The sequence below is a fragment of the Equus przewalskii genome, chromosome 20 (genome assembly GCF_037783145.1).
Source record: "Equus przewalskii isolate Varuska chromosome 20, EquPr2, whole genome shotgun sequence".
Classification (NCBI taxonomy): Eukaryota; Metazoa; Chordata; class Mammalia; order Perissodactyla; family Equidae; genus Equus; species Equus przewalskii.
This window is the reverse complement of record NC_091850.1, coordinates 29,249,418-29,277,409: the sequence shown is the minus strand read 5'-3', so window position 1 is coordinate 29,277,409 and position 27,992 is coordinate 29,249,418. Positions and strand designations below refer to the sequence as shown.

General features: G+C 39.0%; 1 protein-coding gene and 1 long non-coding RNA gene across 4 annotated transcripts in view; one reads left to right on the top strand and one right to left on the bottom strand.

Moving 5' to 3' along the window:
• The window catches only part of LOC103545399 (uncharacterized), a 61,572-nt gene extending 42,358 nt beyond the window's left edge, over positions 1–19,214 (bottom strand). The window contains exon 1 of one of the 2 annotated variants that reach the window (XR_543406.2): positions 19,082–19,214. This is a non-coding gene — a long non-coding RNA (uncharacterized lncRNA). The remainder of the gene's footprint in view (positions 1–19,081) is intronic. The other variant, XR_011530410.1, reaches the window with a different exon arrangement.
• IL7R (interleukin 7 receptor) lies at positions 97–27,917 on the top strand. Of its 2 annotated transcripts, XM_008512081.2 has the most exons (8): positions 97–351; positions 4,138–4,276; positions 15,185–15,342; positions 19,454–19,611; positions 21,648–21,813; positions 22,829–22,922; positions 23,850–23,925; positions 24,340–27,917. In XM_008512081.2, exons 1-8 carry the CDS (start codon positions 270–272, stop codon positions 24,841–24,843), a joined length of 1,377 nt encoding a protein of 458 aa, XP_008510303.1. In that variant the 5' UTR covers positions 97–269; the 3' UTR covers positions 24,844–27,917. The 2 variants fall into 2 exon arrangements, with proteins under 2 accessions (XP_008510303.1, XP_070443126.1); XM_070587025.1 differs by lacking the exons at positions 22,829–22,922; positions 24,340–27,917 and having other exon boundaries at positions 139–351; positions 23,850–23,929.
• The last annotated feature ends 75 nt before the right edge of the window (positions 27,918–27,992 follow it).

The following is a 27,992-nucleotide window of genomic DNA, read 5'->3' as shown; positions in this document are numbered from 1 at the left end:
CCAGGGAGGTACAATAATTTAAAGTGCTCTATCCTTTCATTTCCTCCACCTCTGCTTACAGCAGCAATACTTTTACTCAGACTTCCTGTTTCTAGCACTAGCCTTATTTTTCGCTGTGTTTATACTTCCCCCTGTCTGTGGTTAAATAAGTATAAAGCCAGAAAGCTAAAGATTTAAGGCTCTCTGACTCTCGCTCTCACTCTCTCTCTCTCATTCATTCCTACCATAGGCTCACATGCCTGCTCTGTTCTCTCTTTCTCTCTCTCAGAATGACAATTCTAGGTACAGCTCTTGGTATGGTTTTCTATTTACTTCAAGTCGTTTCTGGAGAAAGTGGCTATGCACAGAATGGTGAGTCATTTCTAACTTTTCTTTAGGATTTCAGATTATCTCTAGCACAGGCTTCAGGCTGCTCAGATTCCTAACAGACCTGAGCTGGGCCCTGGGTTGGAATGGAGTTTGAGAAACTACAGTGTATTCAGTCATTTTGTATGTTCGAATCACTAGAACAGGGAGTTTGGGGACAATACTGTAGGTGGTTTATAAAATTTTAGAACTGTTAAGGAAGAACGCATTTGACTCTCCAAATGTAGATGTTAGTGTGGGTCGATGCCTCTGCTCTTACAAAAAGAACACTATATAGACGCGACGATTGTGCTTGTTGGAGAATCTCCAAGGTAATTTTAGCTTAAGAAATAAGGCTAGATTGGCTTTGTTTAGCTTTTTAAGAGTTTCCAAAAGCATGACTTTCATGACAAAATGAGTCTAGAAATAACAGCTTTGTCTGCATTTACCATTGCTACATCCCCAGCACCTAAAAGAGTATATGACATAGTATACATTCAATAAATATTTGAAAATTTCTTCCAAATATGTTAGTTTTGATAGACTCATGTGAGATTCTAACTGAATCAATGAATAGAGAAAGATTGCAGGGAGTTGTCTCATTGAAATATATTTGTCTCCACATCAACAAATGAACTATCATGTAATAATTCTCTTTGGGATTCCTGAAATACTTAGTGCCTAGTAGCAGGTGCTGCCTACTTCATAAATACATTGTAACTACAACGGAACTGGAGACAAAGGTAAAGCAGCAGCAGGGGCCACTGGGAACTTGGACCACCAATTTGTTCGTGGAAATTAAACCCCTTCATCTTAAGAGTTAAAAAGTGTTTTCCCATCAAAGATATCAAACACATCAGCCAAATGACTCAGCTTAGGTATTTTAAGTCATATAATTACTAAGGATGGAAATCCCTAGGATATTTTCATTAAGGGAATTGTCAGAGGGTTGACATTTTTCACAGTGTGACTATGTATGAATCACTTCGCAGAGGCTGATCCTCATTCCATGGTAGGTATTGCCTTGTGTTTGCACAGACTGATGGTTGATAGGGGACACATAAAGTTTACTCTTTGGAGTACAATATATTCCTTCTATTTCTCCCTGGTGGCCATACTGTTTCGAAAAGAAATAAGAATTCTAATTGAAAGCTAAGTGTTCACTTCAACTTTTAATTTCAGATTTTTTTAGGAGATTTGTAACTACCCATCCACATGATCAAAATACTTTCCAGTTTGGGGTGTAAAATATTCAGCTGCTGTTTGTTGAAAGATAAGTTATTTCTCTGATAACCACAAGGATGATCAAGAGAAGAAAGAGATACTTAAAAAAAATCCAAACCATTTGTACGTTTATTCAACTAATTCCTTTTGCTAGGGAGCCTTCTAAACCCTACAGCCTTGTCTATAATACATATTCCAAAATAATTAAATTTTTATGGAAAAATACGCTTAGATAGTGAGCATTTAAAGAATGATAGGTTAACTCACTGTCCAAAAGCTCTATATAATTTCAAACCCATAGTAATAATAACAAGTTTGACAAAGAACTCTTTTCAAAGGAACCCCAAAGTTTTCGTGTATAATCTCAGAATTAGAATTCTTATTTTAGCTTTTCATTACGTATTTCTCAAAAAAAATATGATCATAGTCATAGCTAATCCTTACTGAGTGCTTACTATGCTCTAATCTAAGTCTTTGTGTATATTTGTTTAGTGATTCCACATCATGAATTTACATATCAGACCACAGAGGCTTAGAGAGGTTGAGTAACCTCATGGAAGACCACAGCTATAAAGCAGAATAGCGAGGATTTAAACCAACATCTGTCCACCCCTGCCACTGGAGGTCTTAACCACTGTGTATATTACTGTTAACTAAGAATTTTTCAGCTTAAATCATTCTCTCTCTAAAATGCCATGCAATTTTGCAAGTTGCTGAGGGGAATTTTTCTTGGTTGCAAAGCAACTTTACTCAATAACACCTGCTAAAGAGCCAATGAGCTGCTTCTCAAAACATAGCAACTCGAACCGTATGACCAGCGCTTTGCATATTATATGAGAATTTACAGCAAGCGCACTTTGCCAGACTGGATAGCTAAAGGCAGTGGGAGTGCTTTGTTCTGCTGATGACCAGCATCTGCTAGACTGCTCTCTCTGGCTTATGTTGGATGTTGAAGTATTTTGGAGACAAAGCTAATCCATGGATGTCTGAATTCAAATAGTAATGTAGGTTCTGTTTTATAGGATTAGTGGAAGGTGCAAAGAAGAGAAAATGTCAAAACGGTGCAAGGACTGCCATGCAAGGGCAGGCTAAAACCACCCACCCAGAACCATTCCATCTAGAAAGCTGCCAGCCATTAGGAAAGGATATCTAAGTCTATAAGATTAGGAGTGAACATGCTTTGAAATGTGAGCCCTAAATGGTGGACAGCCCCTCATTATTTAAAACTGTTATCAGGAAGAGGGCCATGCCCTGCTGAAATTACATAAGAAGTCTTTGCTGGAAGTAGAATTGTAAACCAGGTAGATTCTAGGAATGGTCAGAAAGAGCAATGCCCATAGATCTTATCTAGATGTGGCTTTTCAAGATTTGTTGCTTTGACTGAACAGACCTGTCACTCAACTGATTGGTCCACTCAGAATCAGCTGTACTAACTTTCCCACAGGCCTATCGGGTTATTTAAGAAAAGAGTGCGCTGTCTGCACATCTCATGGCCTTTGGGAAACTCAACTGGGGTTTGATTTTCTCATAATCTGTACCCAATTTAAAGCCCCAGAAGATTAATTTCTAGTACTGATGGACCTGGAAGCAGTCATAGGCTCACACTTGACAACCCTCAGAAGGGCTTTGGTTACTATGGATTTTCTCATGTCCCAGACAGAGTATATGTGCTGACAGATTTTTCTCTATTAAATAAAAAAATGTCTATTTAATCTTAGGATCCTCAACCCAGCTTAAGAAATTGAATACTCTCTGTGACCAACTGTCCTTTCCAAAAGTGGTGCAAAAAAATTCTGGTTCCTCACAACTTCCAGAATTTTGCCAGTGTCTATAAGATGCAATTATCTATAGAAGAAGAATCTATAAGAACAGAAGCAGTATCTGTAAGTTTCACAGGAAGTTCCACCAGATGTGAGTCCTGTCAGATCTAATGTTTTCTAATCACTTTTGCCTCAGTGGCTTAAAACAAGTTGTCTTAAATAAATAAATAAATACAATGGAGATAATCAATGGCGCTTTCAGTTGGGACCCCTAATTAGGCAAGGGGAAGCTAGCCCTTAAAAAAGTGAACTCCTGACTGTTAGAGAGCTATCATCTTCCTTTATTCAGAAATAAGTAGTTAAGAGGGAATAAATGAAGATTAGCAATAAAGTCAAAGGTGAAGTTGGGTAGCGTATGAATCTTATTGAAATGTACAAACTAGTAAGAGAAATTCCCATTTAAATAAAGGAAAGAGTATGTTCAGTGTCTCATTGTTGATCTCTAAGACTCTAACTCAATGGCAGAAATATTTAGATCTATCTGGAGTTTATTTATTAAATGTGATAAATTTATTTTTTTCTATTAGAAAACTTCATAGTCATTGTTTTATTTTCTTTTGTTGGTTTTTGTTTTTGCTGTTTTGGAAACCTCTTTCTAGTCTTTGCCCTGAGCTTTCTTTCTTTAGATAAACTATGATCATCCTTTCATGCCCGCTAAAAAAGGCTGCCATTTCATTAATGTGGCTCCAGATTTCAATAGAATGTACTTATTTGATTCATTGAAAGCTACTGGTTTGTTCCTCCTCAGGAGACTTTGAAGACGCAGAACTCGACGACTACTCTTTCTCGTGCTACAGCCAGTTGGAAGTGGATGGACCCCAGCACTTGCTGAGCTGTGCTTTTGAGGACCCAGATGTCAACAGCACCAATCTGGAATTTGAAATATGGTAAGGAACAATGGCTTCAATGGGTGCCTAGAAATCCTCTGTCTTTCTTTTCATGGGCACTGCAACAATGGCTGGAAAGGAAGGAGTGTGAAATCCAATTATCAAATATTAAAATTGAATGAATTCCAAAAACTTCCTGAAGCTACTTGTCCCTCACTAACAGACTCAAGCAAAATGCTCTTGTGGGTTCACCTCTCAGGTCCTGCTGCTTCAGCCAAATATGGTAGGGATCTTGGAGATCTCACATCTCTCTTGACTTCATAGCACAATTGAAATGCTGGTTCTCCCCAGATGCTACTGCCAAAAAATCTCTTTGCCCATCATGAGACAGTCTAGTGTCTGTAAGCTGCACTGTGGAATGCAGTTGCCTGGTTTCTAATCCCAGTACCAGCACTTACTAGCTCTTTAACCTAGAGCAAGTTACGTAACTTATCTATGCCTCAGTTTCTCCACCTGCTAAATGACATATACTACCTCATAGGGAAGTTGTGATGATTAAATAATTTAATACATGTAACGCACTGAGAAGAAACATCCAGTGTGTCATAAGTAATAAAAAAGAGGCATTAAATAAAAAATCTAGGACTACAGACCAAACTTCTACCCTCTTGACACAATTTGACTTCAGGTAATGCTCCTGATATCAATTTGCCAAAAAGCCATAGGAACAAATTGGCTCTTGCTTTCATAAGGCCTCACAGAAAAGGCATAGAAAAAGAGAAAGTCTCTGTCTGGTTTGAAAGTTTGATAAAGAGCTCGGAGAGCTTTATCTTCTCCCTCCTCCACAAATCATCTCTAGTCGCTGAAGGTTACTCTCCCCAGTGATTTGAAAAAAATACTCAACCATGAAATTCTGACTTGTGGCTATCTCCAAATTCATATCAGATGACCTAATTTTAGTTGGTTTTCTTGTGAGGAAAGTGAGTCAAGGTCCGCCACACATACAAGAGGGCTTCTTAAGTTCCATAGACTCGCAGCCAGTCCTCCACAATCACAGTCTAGACACACCTGAATTCCATGTCTTACATTGAATTACGGGAGCTTCCCGCATCTGTTCGTGTAGTGCTTGCTGCTGCAGTCACTGCATAAATAAATATGGTCTTGGACTTGAGTTCCATAGTATGTTCACAGTCTGCCTCCGTCAGTTCACTTACATAACACACTTTCTAGGAATAAAATATGTCGAGAGAACAGGAACCTACAATGTCTAGAACCTGTGCTGGAAACAGACTACACTAAAACAGCCGAACAATTCGTTTAAAGGATGCGCTTATTTCTATGGGCAAATCTCCCTCCCACACCGAGGTTTGCCTTTGGGTCCTTCAACCAGCTGTTGGTGGACTGCAGTGTTCTTTGTGGTTTCTTGTGGGGAGGCCAAGGTTGACCTTTGTGTCCACTCTCGCTCACACGGTATTTGACCATTTCCTTGCCCACTTGAACAAACTTACCCGCTTCCTTTGACAAGCCTTTTGATTTTTCTGTGGTATTTTAATCTGTCCGTAGCCTCCACTTGGGTTTTTCAGTTGGATTCAGATATTTCCATTGGAAAGAGGTTGGCTTACAACATGTTTTCAGTGTGAACAATAAGTATGAACTCTTCAGTAGGTTAAGGTACTTCTGGGCAGCAGCTGTTTTCATAAAAGTATCCAAACCTTGAGGGGTGGATTGGTGGAAATCCTAGATCCAGAGGCGGCAATGTATCTCAATTTAAACTCACTTATAGAGTGTCGTATTTGCTGGTTAGGTTGAGTTTCTTTTCCACAATAAAACTAGCTTTATTGGAGCTTTTTTCTGTTAATATAAGTTTATAAAGAAGAAACTGGAAATCACTGAAAATTGTGAATTTTGTTGAAATTCTTACACAGGTGGAATTGTTGATAAAAACCAGATGCTATCTCCTGGAGCAGGGGCATCTTCCTAGATGAATTTCCCACCTGCCTGCTCTGGCCACCTGTCTTCCAGGCTTAGAAACCGAGTTACTTAGTGTTCAATGAATGGATCCATCTCTCAGTGATGGACTTGGATTAGCCAAAATCACAGAGTTGGATTACCAGCACACCAACTGACTACTTCACATTGACAGATACAACTATCATAGAGGCCCAAATATTAATGCACGGCTCAGGATCTACAAGAGCTGATGTTTGTGGGGAAAAGAGACAGAGAGGGCCAGTAGCTTGCATATCAATATAAATGCTCTCTTACTAGGTGACCTGAAAATTTTTCATTTACCCAAACTAACCAGGTCTCAGGTGCCTGGACTGACAAAGCAGAGGTGCTGGAAACAGGCATGTAGGTTGGAATCCCAATATTTAAGCTCTCTGATCATAACAACTGCCCTGCATTTGGGTAGAAGGATTAGTGTCTGGCTTATGGTCAGTGCCTGTAAATGGTACTTAATTCTCTCAACGTAGTCTGATTTTCTTTAAAAATATGATCAAAGATTGTTCAGTTAATTTAGAAGCAAAACAAAGGAAATCTGTTGATTTTTAAGACTAGAGTTATTTGGTTCAGATCTCAAAGTGGTTAAATTTTTTTTAATTAGTTGATTTAAAAATCTGCATATCTCTTTAAAAAAAATGGATTTGATAATACAGAGCCCGTACAGCAAAAAGTAGCTGGAACAGAATTCTGCCTGCTTCTGTTGATGAGGAATTAAATTTCAGCGCTGAGGTGAGGCCCACTTTTCTCATTTTTATTACCTGTATAGACAACATAGGCACTTGAATTTGGGACCCTGCTTTTTAGGTGTTTGCATAATTTTCATAGTCAGAAGGCAATTGTATTGCCTTTATTTTCACATTCTTGGGGGCACCGCAGTCACTCCCACGAACCGCCTACAGATACCACTTCAAATATGTCACTTTTTGTTTTCATCAATTACCACCACCGTCACAGGCTGCACCCTGACAAATTGACCTCATAGTCTAGGCTTAACTAGCAATATCTGTCAAGTGTTGTTAATATAGCCCTTTTTCAGTAAACGGTACTTACTTTCAAAGTTGCTCAATATTTTTGAGCTAGATTCTGCCTTTCAGGTCTAACTGAGAAGTAAAAGCTATAGTTTGTTTTCGTTTTTAATATTTCCATGTCAATATCTGTTTGCACCAACAAGAGAAATGCATTTGTCTCACTACAGTACACGAGGCTGCAGGAGGTTTAGGAAGGCGGAGATGGGGTAAAGAAGCAGATGCAGGGGTCCCCAGCAGTTTCTCCCTATTTTCGGAGCAAGGGGATGTGTGTGAGTGGCTTAGAGTTGATGTCCCCTGCGAAGGTCCCATAGGGCCAAATTTGTTAGCCTATAGTACTACTTAGATATTTTCAGGAATCCTTTCTCTCCTCCAAAAATATCCCAGCTCTGTCCAGAAAAAATAAAATGTGATCCACAAATGTGTGAGCCACATATGTAATTTTAAATTTTCTAACAGTCTCATTTTGAAAAAGAAATGTGAAATTAATTTTAATAATATGTTGTATTTAGTTTAATATATTTAAAATACTATCATTTCAACATGTAATCAATATGAACAAAAACCATTAATGAGATATTTTACCTTCCTTTTTGCATACTAAATTATTAAAATCTAGTGCACATTTCGTATTTAGATCACATCTCAATTTGGACTGGCCATATTTCAAGTGTTCAACAATAACACATGTGGGGCAGCAGTCATTGTGTTGGACAGTGTATTCTAGAACATTTCTAACTCTAGTAATACATAGTTAGCAACCAAATAAATTGTTCCAATTTAATTAAGTGAATTGAAATGAATTGGATTGAATTGGGTTGAACTACTCATGGGAAGACACTAAGTTTCCTCCAGTCACCTAAAGCCAGGGTCAGTGGCCAGAAGCAAGGCTGTCTATTCTGGCCACAGGTTTATCTTAGTTTCCTGGCATGGCTTCCTCTACACATAGGACAGCTCCCGGAGTTCAAAGTCCGTAAAAGGATGCCCAGACTCACACGACAGCCATATGGTGATACTTTATTGTTCATTGCTCATTAATCTCATTCCCTGAAAAGTGGGAATGGACCAAGAATAACATTTTAGATTCTTCTTAAACTTCCAACAGTACCAAGAACTTACTACATACTAAGGATCTATAATTGAATATTCCACATATGCTTTACTTATAAATATATTCTAAATTCAGTGATTGAACTTAAGAGCCATTATCTTTCTAATTTCTCCACATCACATGTTTTCCTAAAATTTAGAAATGGGACCCTGCCTCAATTCTTCTCTTCTATCCTTATTCATCGAATCATGACAATGTTGTCATCTTCAAACCTGTCCATCTGACGTTCCTCCCAAGTTTGTTGTCTGGTATCCATCTAGCTTACCTTAAAATTTGCTTTTCATTTTTATTCCACTCCAAGTGTAAAAACCCATCTAATCCAACAAGAGACACAGCCCTCTAGAAACTCCAACACACATACACACACATACTCAAAACCATAACAACTACATACTCCAAAAGACAGCAGCTAATGAAAAAGCTATTTTAGGGAGATAATTGTAAAGAATGTCCCACAAATAATAAAGATATTTAGCCAATTAATAAGCTGAAATTTCTTCACCAACTCTTAGTTTTTCATGACTGCAGGAGCTTAACCAGTCATTCAAAGACCACAGCAGCCCAGAGGTGGGTGATTCTGTGCCTAAAGTTGAGACATTCTCCTCAGATTTTAACCCCATGCCCACCTCACCTCAAGCCACACAAACACGTTCTCTGTTCAGATCCAGGGACAATCCTGGAAAGGTCTCACTTGGGCACATGCAGAGAAATGTGTACATATGTCCAATTCACCAAAGAAAACCAACACGCATTCTGGGTTGTAGGTAGTAAAGAATCTTTTTAGAACATACTCCCTATGATTTTCTTTTTTTTACGTATCTGATTAATGAGAAGAACTCTTTTCATGGAAGTGAACTTCCACAGATGTACTTTTTTCTGCCACAATCCCCACTTCCCATCTGACCAGCTGTGCCTCTTCTTAGGGCTATTTGGTTGGATTTAAAGAGGACGTAGAAAAAACAAACTGGTGACCACAGTGATCACAGGAGAGGGAATTTAAATTGAGGGTTGAGGAAGGAAGAGAAAGGAATAATTTTGCTCTTATTCTTCATTGCTTAATTATTTTTCCAACAGGAATATACTTTGTATTACTTTTTTAACTTTTGTGTGGTTTATTAATTTTGTTTACTTTCTTTGTTGATGACAATTCATTTTGGGGGTAAAATTTACTTATGATGAAATGTATAGATCTTAAGTGAGTTTTGAGAAATGTATTTGACGTGGAGCCATTGCCTCAGTCAAGATATAAACCATCTCTTCCACCCTAGAGGGATGCCTCATGTCCCATTCCAGTCACTTCTCAGCCCCTGTGAGCAATCACAGTTCTGAATTCTATCACCCTTTGGTTTTGTCGGTTTCTGATAGTTCTTAAAAATGGAATAACACAATTTTTCTTTCTGACTTCTTTCACTCAACAAAATGTTTTTGAGATTTATCCATGTTGAGGTGTGTCTCATAGTGCATCTTTCCAATTGCTGAGTATTAATTCCACTGCATGATTATATCACAAGTACTTAATCCTTTCTCCTCTTGACGGATGTTTGGGGTTTTTCAACTTTGAGGCTATCATTTTTTAAAGTTGCTGTTAACATTCTTGTACAAATCAGTTTGTGAATATGCATTTTCATTTCTCTGGGGTAAAAACCCTAGAATGCAATTGCTGTATCAGAGTGTAGGTGTGCATTTAACTTTATAAGAAACTGCCTAACAGCTTTCTAAAGTGATTATACCATTCTACTCCCCTACCAGCAACGAACGAGAGCTACACGTCATTTCCAACATTTGGCTTTGGAACAGTATTTCAATGTTTTTATTTATATTTCTCAACTAACAAACAACATTGACCACCTTCTTATGTACTTGTTGGCCATTTATATGTCTTCTTTTGGCAACTAAGTCTTTTGTCTATTTGTCATTGAGTTGTTTGTCCTTTTATCATTGATGGGTATGATTCTTTACATGTTCTGGACACAATTCCTGCATCAGATACATGTATTACAACTATATTCTGACAGTCTGTAGTCTGCCATTTCATTTTCTCAGTGGCATATTTTAATAAGCAGGAGTTTTTCATTTTGATGAAGTCCAATAAATCTTTTTTTCTCTTTTTTGTCTAGTGCTTTTTGTGTCATTACTCTCAAAGTTAGGAAGATAATTTCCTATATTTTTGTCTAAATATTTTACAGTTTTAGCCTTCATATTTAGATCTATAATCCATATCTAGTTAATTTTGTGTGAGATCGAGATTCATGTTTTCCACGTTTGCTCAGTTGTTCCAGGACAATTTGCTAAAAGGATTTTTTCTTTCCCATTGAATTGACTGGGTGCCTGTATTTAAAATCAATTAACCTTACATGTTGAGTCTGTTTCTGAACTCTTCATACTTTCTTTTTTTATAATTGAGTTGTACACTTCATTTTTTTTTTGTAGACTACATCATGCTCACCACCCAAAGACTAATTACCCCCCATCACCGTATACATGTGCTCTTTTACTCCTTTCACCCTCCTCCCTCCCCGCTGGCCCTCTGGTAACCACCAATCTAATCTCTGTATCTATGTTTGTTTGTTATTATTGTCGTTGTTTTTATCTTCTACTTATGAGTGAAATCATAAAGTGTTTGGCTTTCTCCATCTGACTTACTTCTCTTAGCATAATACCCTCAAGGTCCATCAATGTTGTTGCAAATTGCAAGATTTCATCTTCTTTATGGCTGAGTAGTATTTCATTGTGTGTGTGTGTGTGTGTGTGTATATACCACATCTTCTTTATCCATGCATCCTTTGGTGGGCACTTAGGTTGCTTCCAAGTCTTGGCTATTGTGAATTATTCTCAAATGAACATAGGGGTGCAAATATCTTTTTGAATTAGTGTTTTCACGTTCTTTGGATAAATGCCCAGAAGTGGAATAGCTGGATCATATGGTAGTTCTATTCTTAATTTTTTGAGGAATCTCCATATTGTTTTCCATACTGTCTGCATCAGTTTACATTCCCTATTGATCCAGTTATATGTCCTTATGCCAGTGCTAAACGGTCCTGACTACCACAGCTTTACAGTAAGTTTGAAATCAAGTTCTCTGAGTCCTCCATATTTCTTCTACTTTTTCAAGGTTGTTTTGGCTATTCTGAGTTCTTTGTACTTCACAAAAGTTTTAGAATCAGGTTTTCAATTTCTTTTAAATCCTGCTGAGATTTCAATTAATATTATGTAGACCAGTTTGGGGAAATTTTCATCATTTCCCTGCTGAATTTGCTAATCCATGAATTTGGCTATTTATTTAAATCTCTTTTAACAGCTCTCAGGAATGCTTTGTAATTTCCATTGCAAAGGCCTTGAACATCTTTTATTAATTTTAGTTCTAAGAATTTTATGCTTTTATTGCTGTCATAAATGGAGCTGTTGTTTTAAAAATTAATTTCCAATTGTTTGAGACTAGCCTATGGAAATATAATTGACTTTTGTACACTGACCTTTGTCAATTCATTGTATTAGTTTCTATAATTATATTAGAGAATCTTTATAATTTTCCATGTAAATAAAATTGTTGTGTGCAAATAAAGGAAGTCTCTTTTTCTTTCTTTCCAATCCAGATGTCTTTTATTGGTTTCTCTTGCCTTACAAGCTGGCTAGAACCTCTAGTGCACTGTTGAATAAAAATGGTGAAAGTGATGACCCTGTCTTGTCCTTCTCTTAGAGGAAAAGTGTTCACAGTTTCACCATGAAGTATGATATTAACCACAGACTTTTTGTAAATGCCCTTTATCAGCTTGAGGAAGTCTCCTTCTATTAATTGTCTGCTGAGAGTTTTTATCATAAATGGATGCTGAATTTTGTCAAATGCTTTATCTGCATCACTTGAGATAATCAGATTGTCTTTATTCTGTTAATGTGGTGAATTCTGTTGATTGATCCTTAATTGTTGAGCCTACCTTAACTTCCTGGAATGTATTCTACTTTGCCATTATGTATTAACACCAATGTGTTAATATTTTGAGGAACTTTGCATATGCATTCTAGAGGGATATTTATCTGTAAATTTCTTTTCTGTAATATTTTTGCCAGCTCTTGGCATCAGGGTTGAGCTAAATTCATAAAATAATTTGGGAAGGGTTTATTTCTTCTCTATTTTCTGGAAGAATTTGTGTAGGATTGGGACTATTTCTTATATATTTGATAGAATTCATCAGCATATAAACATAGAGCTTTCTTTGTAGGGAAGTTTATTAATAATAAATTTAATTTCTTTGAAAGAAATAGAACTATTGAGATCAATTTCTTCTTTATTTTCACTTTTGGGCAATATCTCTTTTTAGCGATTGCTCTAAGGGTTATAATAGTCAATCTTATCAGAGTTTACTTAGAGTTTACTATTTCGTGTAAAATATAAGGAACTGGCAATGATATAGTTCCACTTATAATATCCTATCCTTTGCACTTTTGCTGTCATATATTTTACATCTGCATAGCTTAGAAATTCTCAATGCCATTATAATATTTGCTTTAAGTATGTTGTCTTTAAAGAATATAAGAGGAAATATATATTGTCTTTCATATTTACCAAAGTATACTCTTTCTGGTACCCCTAATTCTTTCCTGTAGATCTAAAATTCACTCTGGTTTCATTTTCCTTTGGTCTAAAGAATTTCCTAAAACAAATGATCTCTTATTTTATCTGGCCATATCTTTACTTTGCCTTCATTATTGAAGAATATTTTGTGCATATAAGAATTCAAGGTGGATATCTTTTGTTTTCTCTTTCAGGGTTTTAAAGATACTATTCCAGTGTCTTCTGGTTCCCATAGTTTCTGATGAGAAGGGATGTTTTTCTCTGGATGCTTTCAAGATTTTCTATTTGCCTTTGTTTTTCAGCCATTTGACTCTGATGTGCTTAAGTTTTATGATGTAGTTTTTTTTTTTTTTTTTTGGATATATCCTGATTGGGTTTGCTGAGTTTCTTAAACCTAAACATTGATAATTTTTGCCAACTTTGGGAAATTTGGAGCCATTGTTTTAAAAAAAAAATTTTTTTATCCAAATTCTTTCTCTCTTCCTGTTCTGGAACTCTAATTACACATTTATTTAGCCCATTGATGCTGTCCTACAGATCACTGAGACTTTCTGTTATTTCAGACTGAATAATTTCTTTTGATCTATCTTCAAGTTCACTGATCCTTTCTTCTGCCATCTTCAATCTGCTGTAAGCCCATGCCATACATTCAGTACATTTTTTAAAATTTTAGATTTGTACTTTCAGTTATAGTATTTTCATTTTGTTCTCTCTTTTATAATTTCTGCTTATCTATTAAGATTAAACATCTGCTCAATAATTATTACAATATTTTTTGTTTAGCCCTTGAACATATTTTTAAAAGCTGCTTGAAAGTCCTTTTTTGCTAGTTCCAACATTGGGGTCATCTTAGAGTCAGTTTCCATTGACTGCTTTTTGTCTTGACTATGGGTCACATTTTTCCTTTTTGGTTGTTTGTAGTAGCTTTTGAATGTTTCAAGGACTATTTATAATAGGGTTTTTTGGGGATTCTGTTAACTGTCTCTGGCAAGTGTTAATTTTAGTCCTTGTTACTCAGTTAATTTGGCTGGATTAATCTCCAAATTCTCTCTACTTTTGAGGCAGCATCTAAAATCTGTCCTTGGTTCTTTCTGGTGCCTTCTAGCTATTGCCATCCCACGGTTTCCTTGGAGTCTCCTCCATACCTGTACAATTGAGGCAATATATTCATAGTAATTTGAGTAGAGTTTATAGGCAGATTTGGTGTCTTCCTCTCTATAGCTTCCTCATTTCTAGGCTTTTTCCCCTTAAAAATATCCAGCCACTCAGGCAGTCCAAAACTCTGTCCTCCGACTTCTCAAGATAATAAAACTGTGGCTTTCTGTTTGCTTCTAGATTCCTATCACAGTGTGACCTAATGGGTGCCCTCAGGCAAAAAAAGTGAAAGCAAGGATCTCATCCACCCTTTTTCAAAGGATGACATTCCCTCTAGTTTCTGCCTGCTTTTGGTTACTCTCCAATGCTTTTAAATAGGATTTTCAAAAATATCTTGTCCAAAGTTTATAGTAGTTATATATTGGAGGGCTAGTGTAATATAAAGTACTCTGCCATTACTGGAACTAAAAATTATACTTTTTTTAAAATAGAAATTTTTAAAAAGAGTACAGCTTGAAGCTTTTGATGCTAGTTGCATAGTAGGCAACATTCTCTCTTCCTCAGTTTCCTGAAGGCCTAATCTTAATTAGGAAGTGACAGAATTCAATTTCTAGAGCCTTGCTATTGCATGTTAAGCTAGTGAGCATGGAGAGAAGGGTTGATTTTAAAGTCTGCTGGTGAGTTAAAAGTTGAAGCACAGTCAAAAACTCTAAATTACCCACTAAATATATAGGGTTTTTTGTATATCACTCTTTAGACTATTTTGTCATTTCCTTTAACCCTTTTTGGGTCAATGTTTCTTCAAGGGGCTTTATTTCTTCAGTTTATTCCTGAACGATATCAAAAAAGCATTACCTTCCCACTTAAATGAAGTATTTGTTTTTCAATGATCAATTATTTAAAAAATAGAAATTTTCCATTATTTTCATGAACATGCTTGACTATTTCAAATTTAACTGCGTCTAATGTCTGAATATATAATCACTGATTGTAATGGCAGAAAAAGCTACATTACTTTAATTTTTTCTCTCAAACATGCATCTACCCACTCACATACCTATGGACAGAGTTGAAGTCACACAACTGAAACACACATGATGCTATTCCATTGTATACACAAACTCCTACACGAATCAAGACAGATTCCCTTTTTGTTTCTACAGTGAGGGCCTTTTGGAGGTAAAGTGCCTGAATTTTAGTAAACTGCAAGAGACGTATTTCATCAAGACAAAGAAATTCTTACTGATTGGAGACAGCACAATCTGTGTGAAGCTCGGAGGAAAGCACATAACTTGCCAAAAACTGAACATAGTCAAGAGAGGTAAGAAGTTGGAGATGGGGCTATGGTTGCCATTTTTCAGATATCTGAACACACTGACTGTGTCTGGACTTTCTGTATGTTAAAAGGAGACAAATCATGAAAACGATTTGTAATAGAAAACAGAAAATTCTTTAATGCAAATAATTTTTAAAAGAAACGAAAGTTTTGAAGCTTATGCTATTAGTTCTTACTGTGAGAGAATTCGGAGGATTTTCAAATTCAACTGTGAAAGGCGATTGGCGTCTACAGTTTTCAGGAAGAGTTAATCTAGAGGAAGTGTCTAACTGGAGCTGGGTGTCCTGTCACCCACTCACATATGTGCTTCCCTTCCTCAGCTTACCTTCTCCTGAATTCCTTGTAGCCTTCTCCCCGTATACTTACCACATTCTGAGTGTGTTTAACTATTATCAAGTTATTCTAAAAAGTAAATATACCTTCCGTATTAATAGAGTTCTCCAGAGGAACAAGAACCAATAGGAGATACATATATATAAGAGAAAGATATTTATTTTAAGGAATTGACTCATACAACTCTGGGGGCTGGCAAGTCTGAAATCTGTAGGGTAAGCCAGAAGCTAGAAATTCAGGTAGGAGTAGATATGGCAGTCTTGATCCAAGTTCCACCAGGCCATCTGGAAACTCAAGCAGGGTTTCTGTGCTGCATTCTAGAGACGGCATTGCTTCTTCATAAGGGAATCTCAGTCTTCGCTTTTAGGCCTTCATCTGATTGGCTGAGGCCCACCACATTATGAAGGTTAATCTGTTTTACTCAAAGTCTACTGATTTAAATGTTAGCCAATTCACCATTTGGTTACCAAGAAAGTAAATCAAAACAATCAGAAAGATTGGGACTATAGACACAAAAATTTTTCCCATTACTTACGGATTTATGACCCCAAGGTAAATAAAGTTGTTTTTCAAAACCTCAGACATACCCTGGTATAGGAGAATGTCTAAGCCAATTATGATATATCAATGCAAAGGAATAATAACTACTTTAATAATAATATAACTACTACTCTACCTGTGGAGATTTACAAGTGAAACAGTATATATTGGGGCAAAACTGTTCAAAGTGGTTGAAGAGATGCATTCTTTTGCTGGTTTTAAATACTATGGCTCTGTTTCTCCCTATTCTCAATGACCCCCCCCCCTTCACCCTACAAGAAGAAAATTAAAGGTAAGAAAGCAATATTCATTGGAGAAAACATAGAGAACTTGGAATCTAATCTCAGCTTTGTTTCACTAAGATGGTATAATAAAGAGTAAAAGCAGAAGTTCCATAGGTCAACAATTATCTTCTAAAAAAGCAAAGGTAGAAGAAAAGAGACCTTAGGTACAATCAGTGTGAGTGCTACCTATATGCCATGGCAACAGCATGGTATCTCTGTCTGGGACACAAGCAAGCTGGGTTTTGGTCATTTGGAGACCATGTTGCTATGGATAGATGTTCAGTTTGTGAACTACACAAGGGCACTAGATCTAAAGATTCACCATTTATAATGCAAATATATATATTCACTCTCTGAGAGGAGGCAGAGAGGGCAGAGATTCTCAGTCCTCTGACAGAGTCCTGGAGCATCGAGTAGAGTCCCTTGTTACAGAAACCCACACCAGCACACAGGGCCTGCATGCATTTTAGAGAATGAGCATGTGAACAGTCATGGCATACCCAGAGACTACAGGTGGCACCCTGCCCCTTCTGAGTCTCCAGATCTCACATGGCCAGTGCTCTTAGAGGCCCACATTCTGTACCACCCAGCAGACTGCAAACCCGACATGCCTCATCCAAGAGGCAAAAGGTAGAGTCAGGATGTGCACACTGCTGGTGGCTTGGGCCTCTGTGAAAGGGTGGTATGAGGCCCTTGGGGCTTTGGAAAGCACCCCTGGCCAAGCGAGATGAGAAGTGGTAGAGGCATGTCTCACAGAGCATCTTCTTCTGGTTCCTAATGTGACTTTTCACACACAGAACTGTCATTGACTTGAATTTAAACTGGGTCTTCCTGATTGAATCCCAGAGCCAGAGCTCGCCTGCAACCACCTGCCCCCTCACTCAGTTCCTCATCTTTAGGTGTGGGACCCCCCAGTAAGGCAGGAGGGGCAGCTTCCTGCCCTCCGACTTTTTTTGACAGGGTAAATCTATATAATAAATAGGTTATTTATTATATATATATATGTATAATATATAGGTTGTATATTATATAGATTCAGGTTGTGCAAGGATAAATTAACTTTGTAAAATGTTGCTTGAAGCATGAGCACCTTTTTCTAATGTGTTCAAAGACACCATATGGGCTATAGGCAGACCTGTTTGGGAGTGCTTAGACAAGCCAGTGTGAGACAATGGAGTACAGAAACAAGAGCTAAATGGAGAAGAGCAAGTGTCAGAATCAGACAGAATTGAAGTCCTACTAAACCATCCTACAGGGGGCTGAACTCAAGTTAATAAGCCTCTCTGAGACTCATTCCCTCATCAGTATAGCGGGGATAAGTAATCGTTGATGGACGATGTGTAAGTAAAACACTTAGCACTTAGCAGGTGTATAATCAATGTCAGTCAGTTCTTCCCTTAATTGTCCCCTTATTAAGAGTCCTTGGGAGATGGAGATGGGGCAAGGGATTCAGGGTCAGATTTTGTTGAGAATACGAATCTTAATTGTTTCCTTGAATGAAGGGTAAGAACTGACTTGGCAGTTGTAATAGAACCAGTTGACAGCATTTTCTATTGGTCTGTTCCTCTACATCCACCCCTTTCCTCCTGCTTCCCTTTAGAGCATCTTCCCTTTTATAGTGCAACTAAGGGTAAAAAAGGATAAACTGCCCCTTTTACAGGACATCCAAAGGTAAAGAACTTCCTCTTTTTCAGTACCTCTGAGGCAATGGGGGAGAAACCTTGGCAGTCACCACTGTGAGCAAATGATTACAATAAGTGGGTCACACTCCACCGCACATGTTTATTTTACTGGGTTGGCAAGTCAGTCAGTCTCACAGCCCAGTCCAGATAGCTGAGAATCCAGTTCAGTCCACTGAGTGAAAGTTTGAAGAACACGCTCTCTCCCATTAACAATAGGTTTAGGTTAGATTTTGACCTATGTGATTCCCCATCTCTGTCTGAGATCAGTCATGCAAAAAGAGTGGCTGCCCCGTCCCTAGAGAACTTCCCAGGCTTTGGTGGAAGAGCATCTAAGAGGCCAAGAGGTCAATGGTGGGGAGGCAGATGACACACATGCTCTTCTAGGAATTCGATACCTTTCTCAGGCTTCGTTCTGCCTCATATACTACCTCTCCAACAATAATAATCTCCCTCCAACAGGGTTTTATATATGGTGCATGTGATCCTAACAGCAACTTTGAGAGGCAGGCAGGTAGAAGGAAGAGACCGGAGAGGAGCTTCCAGCTAATGCAGACGACACTACAGCAGGGAGCAGCCTGAGGTCATGCTGAAAGTTACAAGACACAGCCAGGATGCGGATCCCCAGCTTCAGTATAGCTGAGATGAGCTACAAGGCTCCCAGCTTGTAACCTGATTTTACTGGAATAATGAAGACTTAAAGTTTAAATATTCCTGCTTTGGGGCTAGTTAGTAACAAGTTCTCTAGGATTCAAAAGGCACAAAGAATGTGTTTGGGTGTAAAATTAGCACTAGCTGCTATAACAAATAAGCCCTAAAATATATGATATCTCAAACAACATAAGTTTATTTCTTGCTCACATAAGAACGAAAATGGGCGTTTCTAACCTGTGGCTGGTGCTCCTCCAAGCAATATTCGGGGCTCCTTCATCCTGTGAGTCCACTGTCTTCAACGTATGACTCCAAGTGGTGGAAGGGGAATAAGCACAGAGTCACATATGCGGGGTTTCTGTGTCAGGATGGAAGGTGGTGCACATCACTTCCACCCACATTACTCACAAGGCCACACCCAACTGCAAGGGAGGCTGGGAAATGTAGTTTGGCTTTGAACCAGGAAGAAGAAAAAATGGTTTTCTGAATTTGTTAACCAATTACTGACACAGAAAAGGAATGTGATCGTCAGAGTAGATGAACTTTAAAGATTATTAATTGTTTCCTTGACTGCCTTATAAACTGACCTCATTACTTTTTCCTTTCCAGTTAAACCTGAGGCCCCTTTTGACGTAAAAGTCATCTATCGTGAGGAAGCAAATGAGTTTGTGGTGACATTTAATACATCGCACTTGCAAAAGAAGTATGTGAAGGATTTATTGCATGAAGTGGTCTACCGCCTGGAAAAAAATGAAAATGATTGGATGGTATGTACATCAACTACACCTATACATTATGAAATTTATAAAGATATATAAATATAAGTAATAAGTAAATTATATATACATTTAAAAAGTATATAAAACTATAAAATAAAAATTTCTTAATGTTATATATTTTATTGTCCCAGAAGGACATTTACTCAGTGAGGGCCCCCAGCAATTTTGGGCTCAGAATGTACCTTTCCCTAAAAGAAGCTCCCAAAAGTGTAATAGTTTCAGGCCCCACAAAACCTGCATCTTCCCTGGGCTGGCCCATTTCTGTTCTAGCTCTGGGTTTTTTTCTTTCTCTATTGTTTTGTCTTTATAATGTTTCTAAGTTAAGTTATTGGACTAACAATATAGATTGAGATTAAATCAATCCTCTTTATTTGGGGGCCTCAAAAAATGTCTTATTTAGCACAACTTTCACAGGCAAATCAGGTAAAAAACATCACCAAGTCATAGCCACAGTTTGGTTTATGGGAGTTGTGGGAGCAGAATGCAGTAAAAGAGGAGAGGGGGCGGGATGTTTTTCTTCTTCTTCTTCCTCTTTAAGCCTGAGTTCTTAGTTCTTGAGGTAACAACTTGTGGGAGGGTTATTTAGACTTTTCATGATTCGCTGCTGTTGGAATGGTCTGGCTGTCTCTGCAACCTATTCTGGGGAGAAGGTGGGAGAAAAGTAGAATGTCCCAGGTTCTCTGCTTCTTCTGAACCCACTGGCTTAACTTTCATCCTTTTTGCACCACATGGACAGAAAACAGATGATGGTTTTTCTTTCTTGAGGCAAACGAAAGTCCCTGCTTGTCCATAGTGTTCTTTTTTCTCAGGCCAGGATCAGCCTGGTTTCTTTCCAGTATGCTGCCATATGCTACTTACACAGGTGTAATGCCTGCTCCAAACGACCTTCTCCCTCCTTCTATCCTCACCCTCCCACACACACAAACACAGACTGGGCTACCTTGATTCTGCCCTCTTCCAGTCTTCATGTGAAAAGCAACTGTAGTGGAGAAAGGAAAAGTTTTGAATAAATGTTGCCAAGACAATTGGTTAACTATTTGGAAATAAAATAAGTTAAATGCCTAACTCTTTCTGTAGAACAAAAAAACAAAATGTGATTTAAAGAAATTATGTAAATTTGAAACTCTAAACAAGCTAGAAAAATATAGGTAAATGTTTATATTATTTTGAGTTGGAGAAGAACATTCTAAGCATAAGAGCTGTAAAAGAAAGCAAAATATTTATACATGTGACTACATAAATATAAAGGCTTATAAATGTCAGCACACACAATAATCAAAATTGTTAGTCAAATTAAAAATTAGGATTAACTTGCCATACATACAACTGACAGGTGGTTAATATCCTTAACATATAAAGAGGACTTATAATTCAATAAGACAAGTATAACAATGGAAAAATTAGAGAGAAATTTGGGAATGTTTCACAAAATAAGAAATATATAAATTCAATAAACGTATGAAAACTAACTAAAAATCAAATAAATATAAATGAAAATGATAATAAAACAATACTTTTGCCTATCAAATTGATAAAGCACTTGTTTTCTTAAGAATACACAGTACTGGAGAGACTTGTCTCTATATCGCTATTCACAACGTAGAATGGTATCTTTCTGGAGGGAAATGACTTTTGTTCACTAACCTTATCATTCTCTTTCATCTTCCCTTGGGATATTAAGGGGAAGAGAAAGAAAATGAAGAGATTGAAGTGTGGAAAGGAAGGAGAGAGCCTGAGAGTGATTTATATCCTCCCAAAGTGGGAAAGCCCAACTCACCTGAATAAGGACCCATTGTACCACTGCCCTCCTTGACCATTTGAGCATCATTTATGAGCTCAGCAACTCTGCTCCAAATTCTGCTGCTGACCCCTCCACATGTCAGAGCTCCTTCTTGTAACAAATATGAGTGGGCTTTGAGAGAAGGCACACATGATTAAAGATGCTCAATTTGAAATGACTTGGGAGATCTGGGCACCACCTCTTTTTCCATCCTAAATATGTATTGGCACTTTTTGCTCTTTAGCACGTGAATATATCCAGTACAAAGCTGACACTCCTACAGAGAAAGCTACAACCTAATGCAATGTATGAGATTAAAGTGCGATCCATCCCTAATACCAACTACTTTGAAGGCTTTTGGAGTGAATGGAGTCCAAGTTCCCACTTCAGAACTCCAGAGAACAACAGCGGTGAGAAGTGACTGTAGAGTCTTTCCTGCCCCATGGTGATTTACATGTTAAAGTGTGTGAATGATGAGGTGCGGTGCATCCAGGGTGGTGTGGCTATAGACACGATGTGGTCTATACAGAAACTCATATATATACCTGAAATTACGCAATGTTATAAACCAATATGATCTCGATAAAATAAGTTAAAAAAAAAAAGTGTGAGTGAGAGTGAGAGCTACAGAAATGACTCCCCTGAGGGCAATCTTATACTTTCTTTGGAGAATGACCTGCTATCTTTGCCCCTTTTGTGAAGAAGAAGGAAGTGCTGGGAGTAGTCCTCAGTCACTGATCAACGATGTAAGCTGTCTGGACTCCACCGCCCTGGGTGCTCTTGGGAGCTGCTGATAATTCTGAGCAAAATCCCCACCCACTACCTCCAGTTTCCCAGTTTACACTGCGATCCCAATGACTGGTCTCTCTAAGACCCCTCTAGAGAAGAACTTTGTTGATGGCAGATGGACAGACAGATGTGGCTCTCCCATGCCTCCTTTTCTGGAATAATAAAGACATTCTGGGGGTCTAGGAAATAAGAATGGCCGGAAGAGCCAAAGAACATGGCTCAGGCAGGCCCCTGGGGATGCTTAGCATCCCACATATACCTTCCCTTTGAGGGAGGAGGGGAAATGTTCTGCTGTATTAGCCTCCCATCCCCACCCTAGAAGTTGCCGAGCCTGCGGGGTAGAGCATTTATCTCATCACCCCCCTGCTCAACTTCTTTCTCTGAGAAGGAGAATGTTGGTATCTTTAATGCTAGGTCACTTTTACATTTCAAATGACAGAAGTTCTGGACCTAGTCACCTAAGTCAGTGCCACTTACAGAAGCCAACCCCCCCCCCACACAAATCATCCTGTTCACTGAAGAACAACTTTCAAGAAATAATAAATGGGCTCAAGTTACTAAATGCACTCAAAGCATGAAAGTCACCCTCACTGTGTGCTTAATGATTGCTGACCAAGATCTGTTCTTGCCTTCCAGGGAAGATGGATCCTGTTTTACTAATTATCAGCATTGTGAGTTTCTTCTCTGTGGCTCTGATGGTCATTTTGGCTTGTGTGTTATGGAAAAAAAGGTGAATTTCTTTAACTATCAGATAGTGGTTATGTGGGATTCCAGCCAGGCAGAGCTCTAGCCCTAGTCAGTGATGAGAAAACTACAAAGAGGAATAAGATATTTCAGGAATTATACTTCCTAACATCCCTCCTCAACCTCAGGCACTGGTGAATTTCCATAGTTAATTTCCTAAGAGGTAAAAATATGCGAACTGGACATAAGGCAACCCCTCCTCCCAAAACTCTTCTCCAGTCTCCTGAGGGAGCAGGAGCCATGCCTCCAGAATGCAGCTGGAGGTACCCTTGGAAAATGCAGAATGTGTGAAGTCTTGACTTTCAGCATTCAAATTCATAGGATTTTTCATTCTACCCCATGATGGGGCCATGTTCATCACAAAATGATGTTTTAGACACATACCAGTCAAATTATTAATGTTTTGGGAAGATGCCATCAGCAAAGGGCCACACACCCCTGGGATACTCCAGTTTGCAAAGCACCACCTTAAAGCAATTTCCCTGGGTAACGTAGAAAATATTTCTCACTTCTACCAAAATCAGAGCAGAGGAGTTGCTATCAATAAAGAGAAGAAATACGATGACAACACCTATATTGGGAATAGGTGAGCAGGTCCAATTTTGGTTTCATAGCTACACCATTGCCAAGCCTCATTGTTCCTTTTCTCCAAGGCTCTTTCCCAGAGGTGTCCCATTATGTCTTACTCACAGAGTAGCTCACTGACAACCATGTCGTGCAGAACCCCTCCACAGATTGATAGGGCAGTGAGGCCCAGAGAAAGCAAGTCACTTGTCCAAGGTCATTCACCCAGTTGTGGCAGAGCCAAGTCTAGAACTCTGCCCTTCCAATTCCTGGCTCAGAATCAGTGGAAAGCTCTGTTGTGCCTGCTCCTCTGCTATTTACTTCATCTATCAACGCCCTCTTATTTCAGAATTAAGCCTATTGTATGGCCTAGTCTCCCTGACCATAAGAAGACTCTGGAACAACTGTGCAAGAAACCAAAAAAGGTGAGTGCTTCTGCTGCTTCTATCACTATGTTGGAGGCATCCTGGTAGCCAAGAATGGTATTGCAGGATGAAGAATGGTTGAACCACAGGTTTTGGTCTTTTGTGCATCCCATAACAAGGGTTCCTCATAAGATTCCAGCTGAAGCTCCCCAAAGATAGGAAAATAAAATGAGATGCAAGTCCCAGAATTACCCAGGCTTCCCCAGCACTGGAACGCACAGTCAGTGGTTACATTAGACTCTGATGTGTCACAGCACCTCCAGAGGCAAAGCATCAACTAGAACATGTGGGTAATTCCCTGACATTCCCTGATAAAACCCTGTCAGAAAGTTCTTTCGATCTTTTCTTGAACAGAAAATTTGGTGGTGTGTCTCTCTTGTTCAGTCTTAATGACTCCCTTCTCTTTTGGTGCAGAATTTGAATGTGAGTTTCAATCCTGAAAGTTTCCTGGACTGTCAGATTCATAAGGTGGATGGCATTCAAGCTAGAGATGAAGCAGAAGCCTTCCTGCAAGATACTTTTCCTCCACAACTAGATGATTCAGAGAAGCAGAGGCTTGGAGGGGGTGTGCAGGGCCTCAACTGGCCATCCCAGCATGCAGTCATTACCCCAAAAACTTTCGGAGGAGAGTCACCCCTCAGATGTCTGTCTGGGAGTGTCACTGTATGTGATGTCCCTGTAATCCCCTCCTCCAGGCCCCCAGACTGCAGAGAAGGAGGCAAGAATGGGCCTCATGTGTACCAGGGCCTGCTGCTTGGTGCTGGAACTACAAACAGCACCCTGCCCCATTTGTTTCCTTTCCAATCGGGAATCCTGACATTGAACCCTGCGGTTCAGGGACAGCCTCTCTTCACTTCCCTGGGATCCAGTCAAGAAGAAGCATATGTCACCATGTCCAGCTTCTACCAAAACCAGTGAATTGTGAGAAACCCAGGACTAAAACTATCGTGTCCAAAAAAGGTGACTGAGCTCCTACCCTGCCTTGCAGCACAAAGAAGACAAAACTGATGCATCCCCTCTATGTAATCTACAGGACAGGATGCTGAAACATTGCTTTGACCACTCCCTCTCTGTTTCAGTGGAGTTTGGCATGAAACAGGACTATTCTGCTTCAGACAACCCAAATGATTGAATTATTTTGGAAAGAAAAAAGAGGAGGAAAGAGTAAAAGAAAGGATGGAGGAAAGGATGGAGGGGTGGAGAAGGCAGAAAGGGAGAAAGAGATGAAGAAGGAAGGGAGGACAAGAATGATAGCTGCCATTCTTAGGACTTACTCTATATTCAGTGTTGTGCTAAGTGCTCTGCACTTTTTGTTTTGCTGCATGCTCACAATAATCCTGGGAGGTGGGTGTAATTATATTATTATACTCTTTGTCATCAGTGATGAAACTGAGGCTTAAAGTAACTTGCCTGTGTTTCCGACTCAGTGAGGAGTGGTACCCAGATTTGGTGCCCAGGAGTCAAACTGCAGTGTCCCCCAGCCACCCTTCTTCCACTTATCTAAGGACTGACCCATTCTTGAGCACCATACCTCACTCATAACAAGGTGACTGCATAATTTACTATCCAAACTGGGTCAGTTTTGAAAGTGAAAGAGGAAGTTATAAATAATGACTCCAGGACAAGTGTAAACCAGGAGTGTCCCAGACAAATGGGGACATATGGTCACCAATACTAAGAAAGCTATGAGGAAGAAAGTTGGGGACAAACTGTCTCCTTAAGTGTGAGTCACCGTGGCCAGCCACATCTGCAAAAAGCAAAGAAAGCAAGAAAAAGCCATGAAGCCCATTTTATTCATCTTTCCGAAAACGTACTCGAGGGGGAATAAACTAGAAGCCTAGAATTTCTGTTGTTAGTTATCAAGAGCAGGATCCTCTTCTACTCCCATCCAGCTGCATCCATCCAGGATAGAAGCCCCTGTAGCCAACCCTGGCCACCGGTGTATTTGAGCCATGAGTTAAGAGAACAACCTTCTATGCATGTAGAGACTGCCCCAACCCATGTTCATCCACAACTGTCCAGAGTTCCACAGCCATGGATGTGCCCACAGACTGCAGGGAGAAGGAGTCATAGCACATACAGTGAGTGAACAGACATGATACAGAGAAGAGACATGTTATGCACATTTGACACGAGTCCTCTTGCGTTTCTTGGTCTAGATGAATTGCTAATGGCTATCACGATCTGCGTCCAGGCAGCTGAGCTCAGGGGAAGGCAGCTGACCCCTCTCCCACAGGCCCCCAGACCCGGTGTACCCAGAATCAGGCAGGGCAGAGGCAGGACACAAAGGTAATGAAGGACATAGGTTCAGGGATTTGTTTTCAGGCTGTTGTTGTTGTTTACATTTTGCATTTTTAAATTTGCTCTCTTTTTAATTTGTTTAGAGGGAAAGCTATGTGTTTTTAATTTTTTAATTTTCTTGTTTGTTTTGGTTTGTGATATCTGTGGAGGGAGTTTTAAGTAGTGAGCTAATGGACCTTATCTGTTGGCTTAGAGGCCTAATAATAATCAGACCATTTTATTCCTTGTTTGGGTGTTATACTTTCCAAGTCCTTTCCTCTGAATCAGTGGTAATGAATATATTTACATAATCCCTTAGATTTGCTTAGTGCTTTTGTGATTTTCAAAGCACTTCCATGAGCATTATCCCTTGCATTCCCTTGACAAGTATTTATGGAAAGTCTGCTGTGTGCCAACCATAGTGTTAGGCATGGGGCATCTAAAACAAGTAAGCCTGGGACCCTGCCCTCACAAAACGAAAAAATCTAACCAAAGAGGCAGGTTTGTAAACAAATGATTATAATAACACAAAATGCTATAATGGAGTACCCTGTTGAAAGGGCCCTGTTGAAGATAGCCAGAGAAAAATGCCACAAAAGTGATATCCAGCTGCATGGAGGAAAAGCAGAGGCTGCCTGGTGTGTAAGTAGAAGGAGACAGTCCCACCCAGGTGGACATGTGTTCTGGATCTTTTGTTGAAGTGGGAGCCAAGCCTCGAAGAGGAGTTCATCCCAGGAAACCTCATGCCCGTCCTTGCTCTCCTGTATCTCTTTCACAGAGGTCCTATGATGTATTTATCATTATTATCTTTGGCTGATGGGGAAACGGGACACAGAGGGGATGGGTCAGTTACTCAACCTTACATGTTAAGTCAGGACTGGAAGCCATAAGTTTGTATCTCTGATACAAGGAGACAACCTCATGAAGAAATGAGGAGATAAGTCTAGAGGAAAATCAGGGTCCCTCCAGCTCTGAAATCCTCTGTTTACATGTTGTTTGGCACAGGTTGTCATTTGGATTTACTGTGTGAATGTCTGTTACTGGAGGCATTTAAAATTCATGTATGATACTCTTATAATCATAACTGCTGCTAATGCTTGATTATATACTCAGGGACAATGTATAACGTAAGATTACAAATTTGTTCTCACCAACTCCCTTTTGGATTTCATTAAGAAAGAAAAACTCCTGGTCAGAGATAATGTATAAATCAGAGATGTAAATGGCTAGTTGTCTATAGCATTAAATGAAGGGAAAACTGATAATTAGGCAGTTAATTTGGTCAATTAAACAACCATGTCTGCATCTAGGGGAGCCTGGCTTATTTGATTGATTTCCTACTAGTCTTTGACTCTCCCTTCATTCTGGTTTCCATGGGAATTTGCTTTAGAAAAGCCAAGTATGGGCTGTTTCATGTGTTCAGACTTGTGTTTTCATAGCATTCATGGTGGGGCTGCAAGGCTTGGAAGTGACCAGGAAGACAGTGAGAACGCGTGGTTGGACAACTGAAATGATGCAGATCAGATGGCGTTTCTCCCAGCTCAGTGGATTTTCTTTGGGGTTATTCTTAAAAATATCCATCACTACACTGGAAGTCCCTGTTCTGACTATGTACTGTCCACCTGCATTACAAACATTCTGCAGAGCTGCTAAGTATATACGTATCCGATGTGTGTTACAATCTTGTATTTAATTAAATGCTATGAAACTGACTGTACTTGTCCTCTGTGAGAAATACGGATGGAAGGATACCCTGAATGGGCCACAGTTCTTGTCAGCCACTGGAA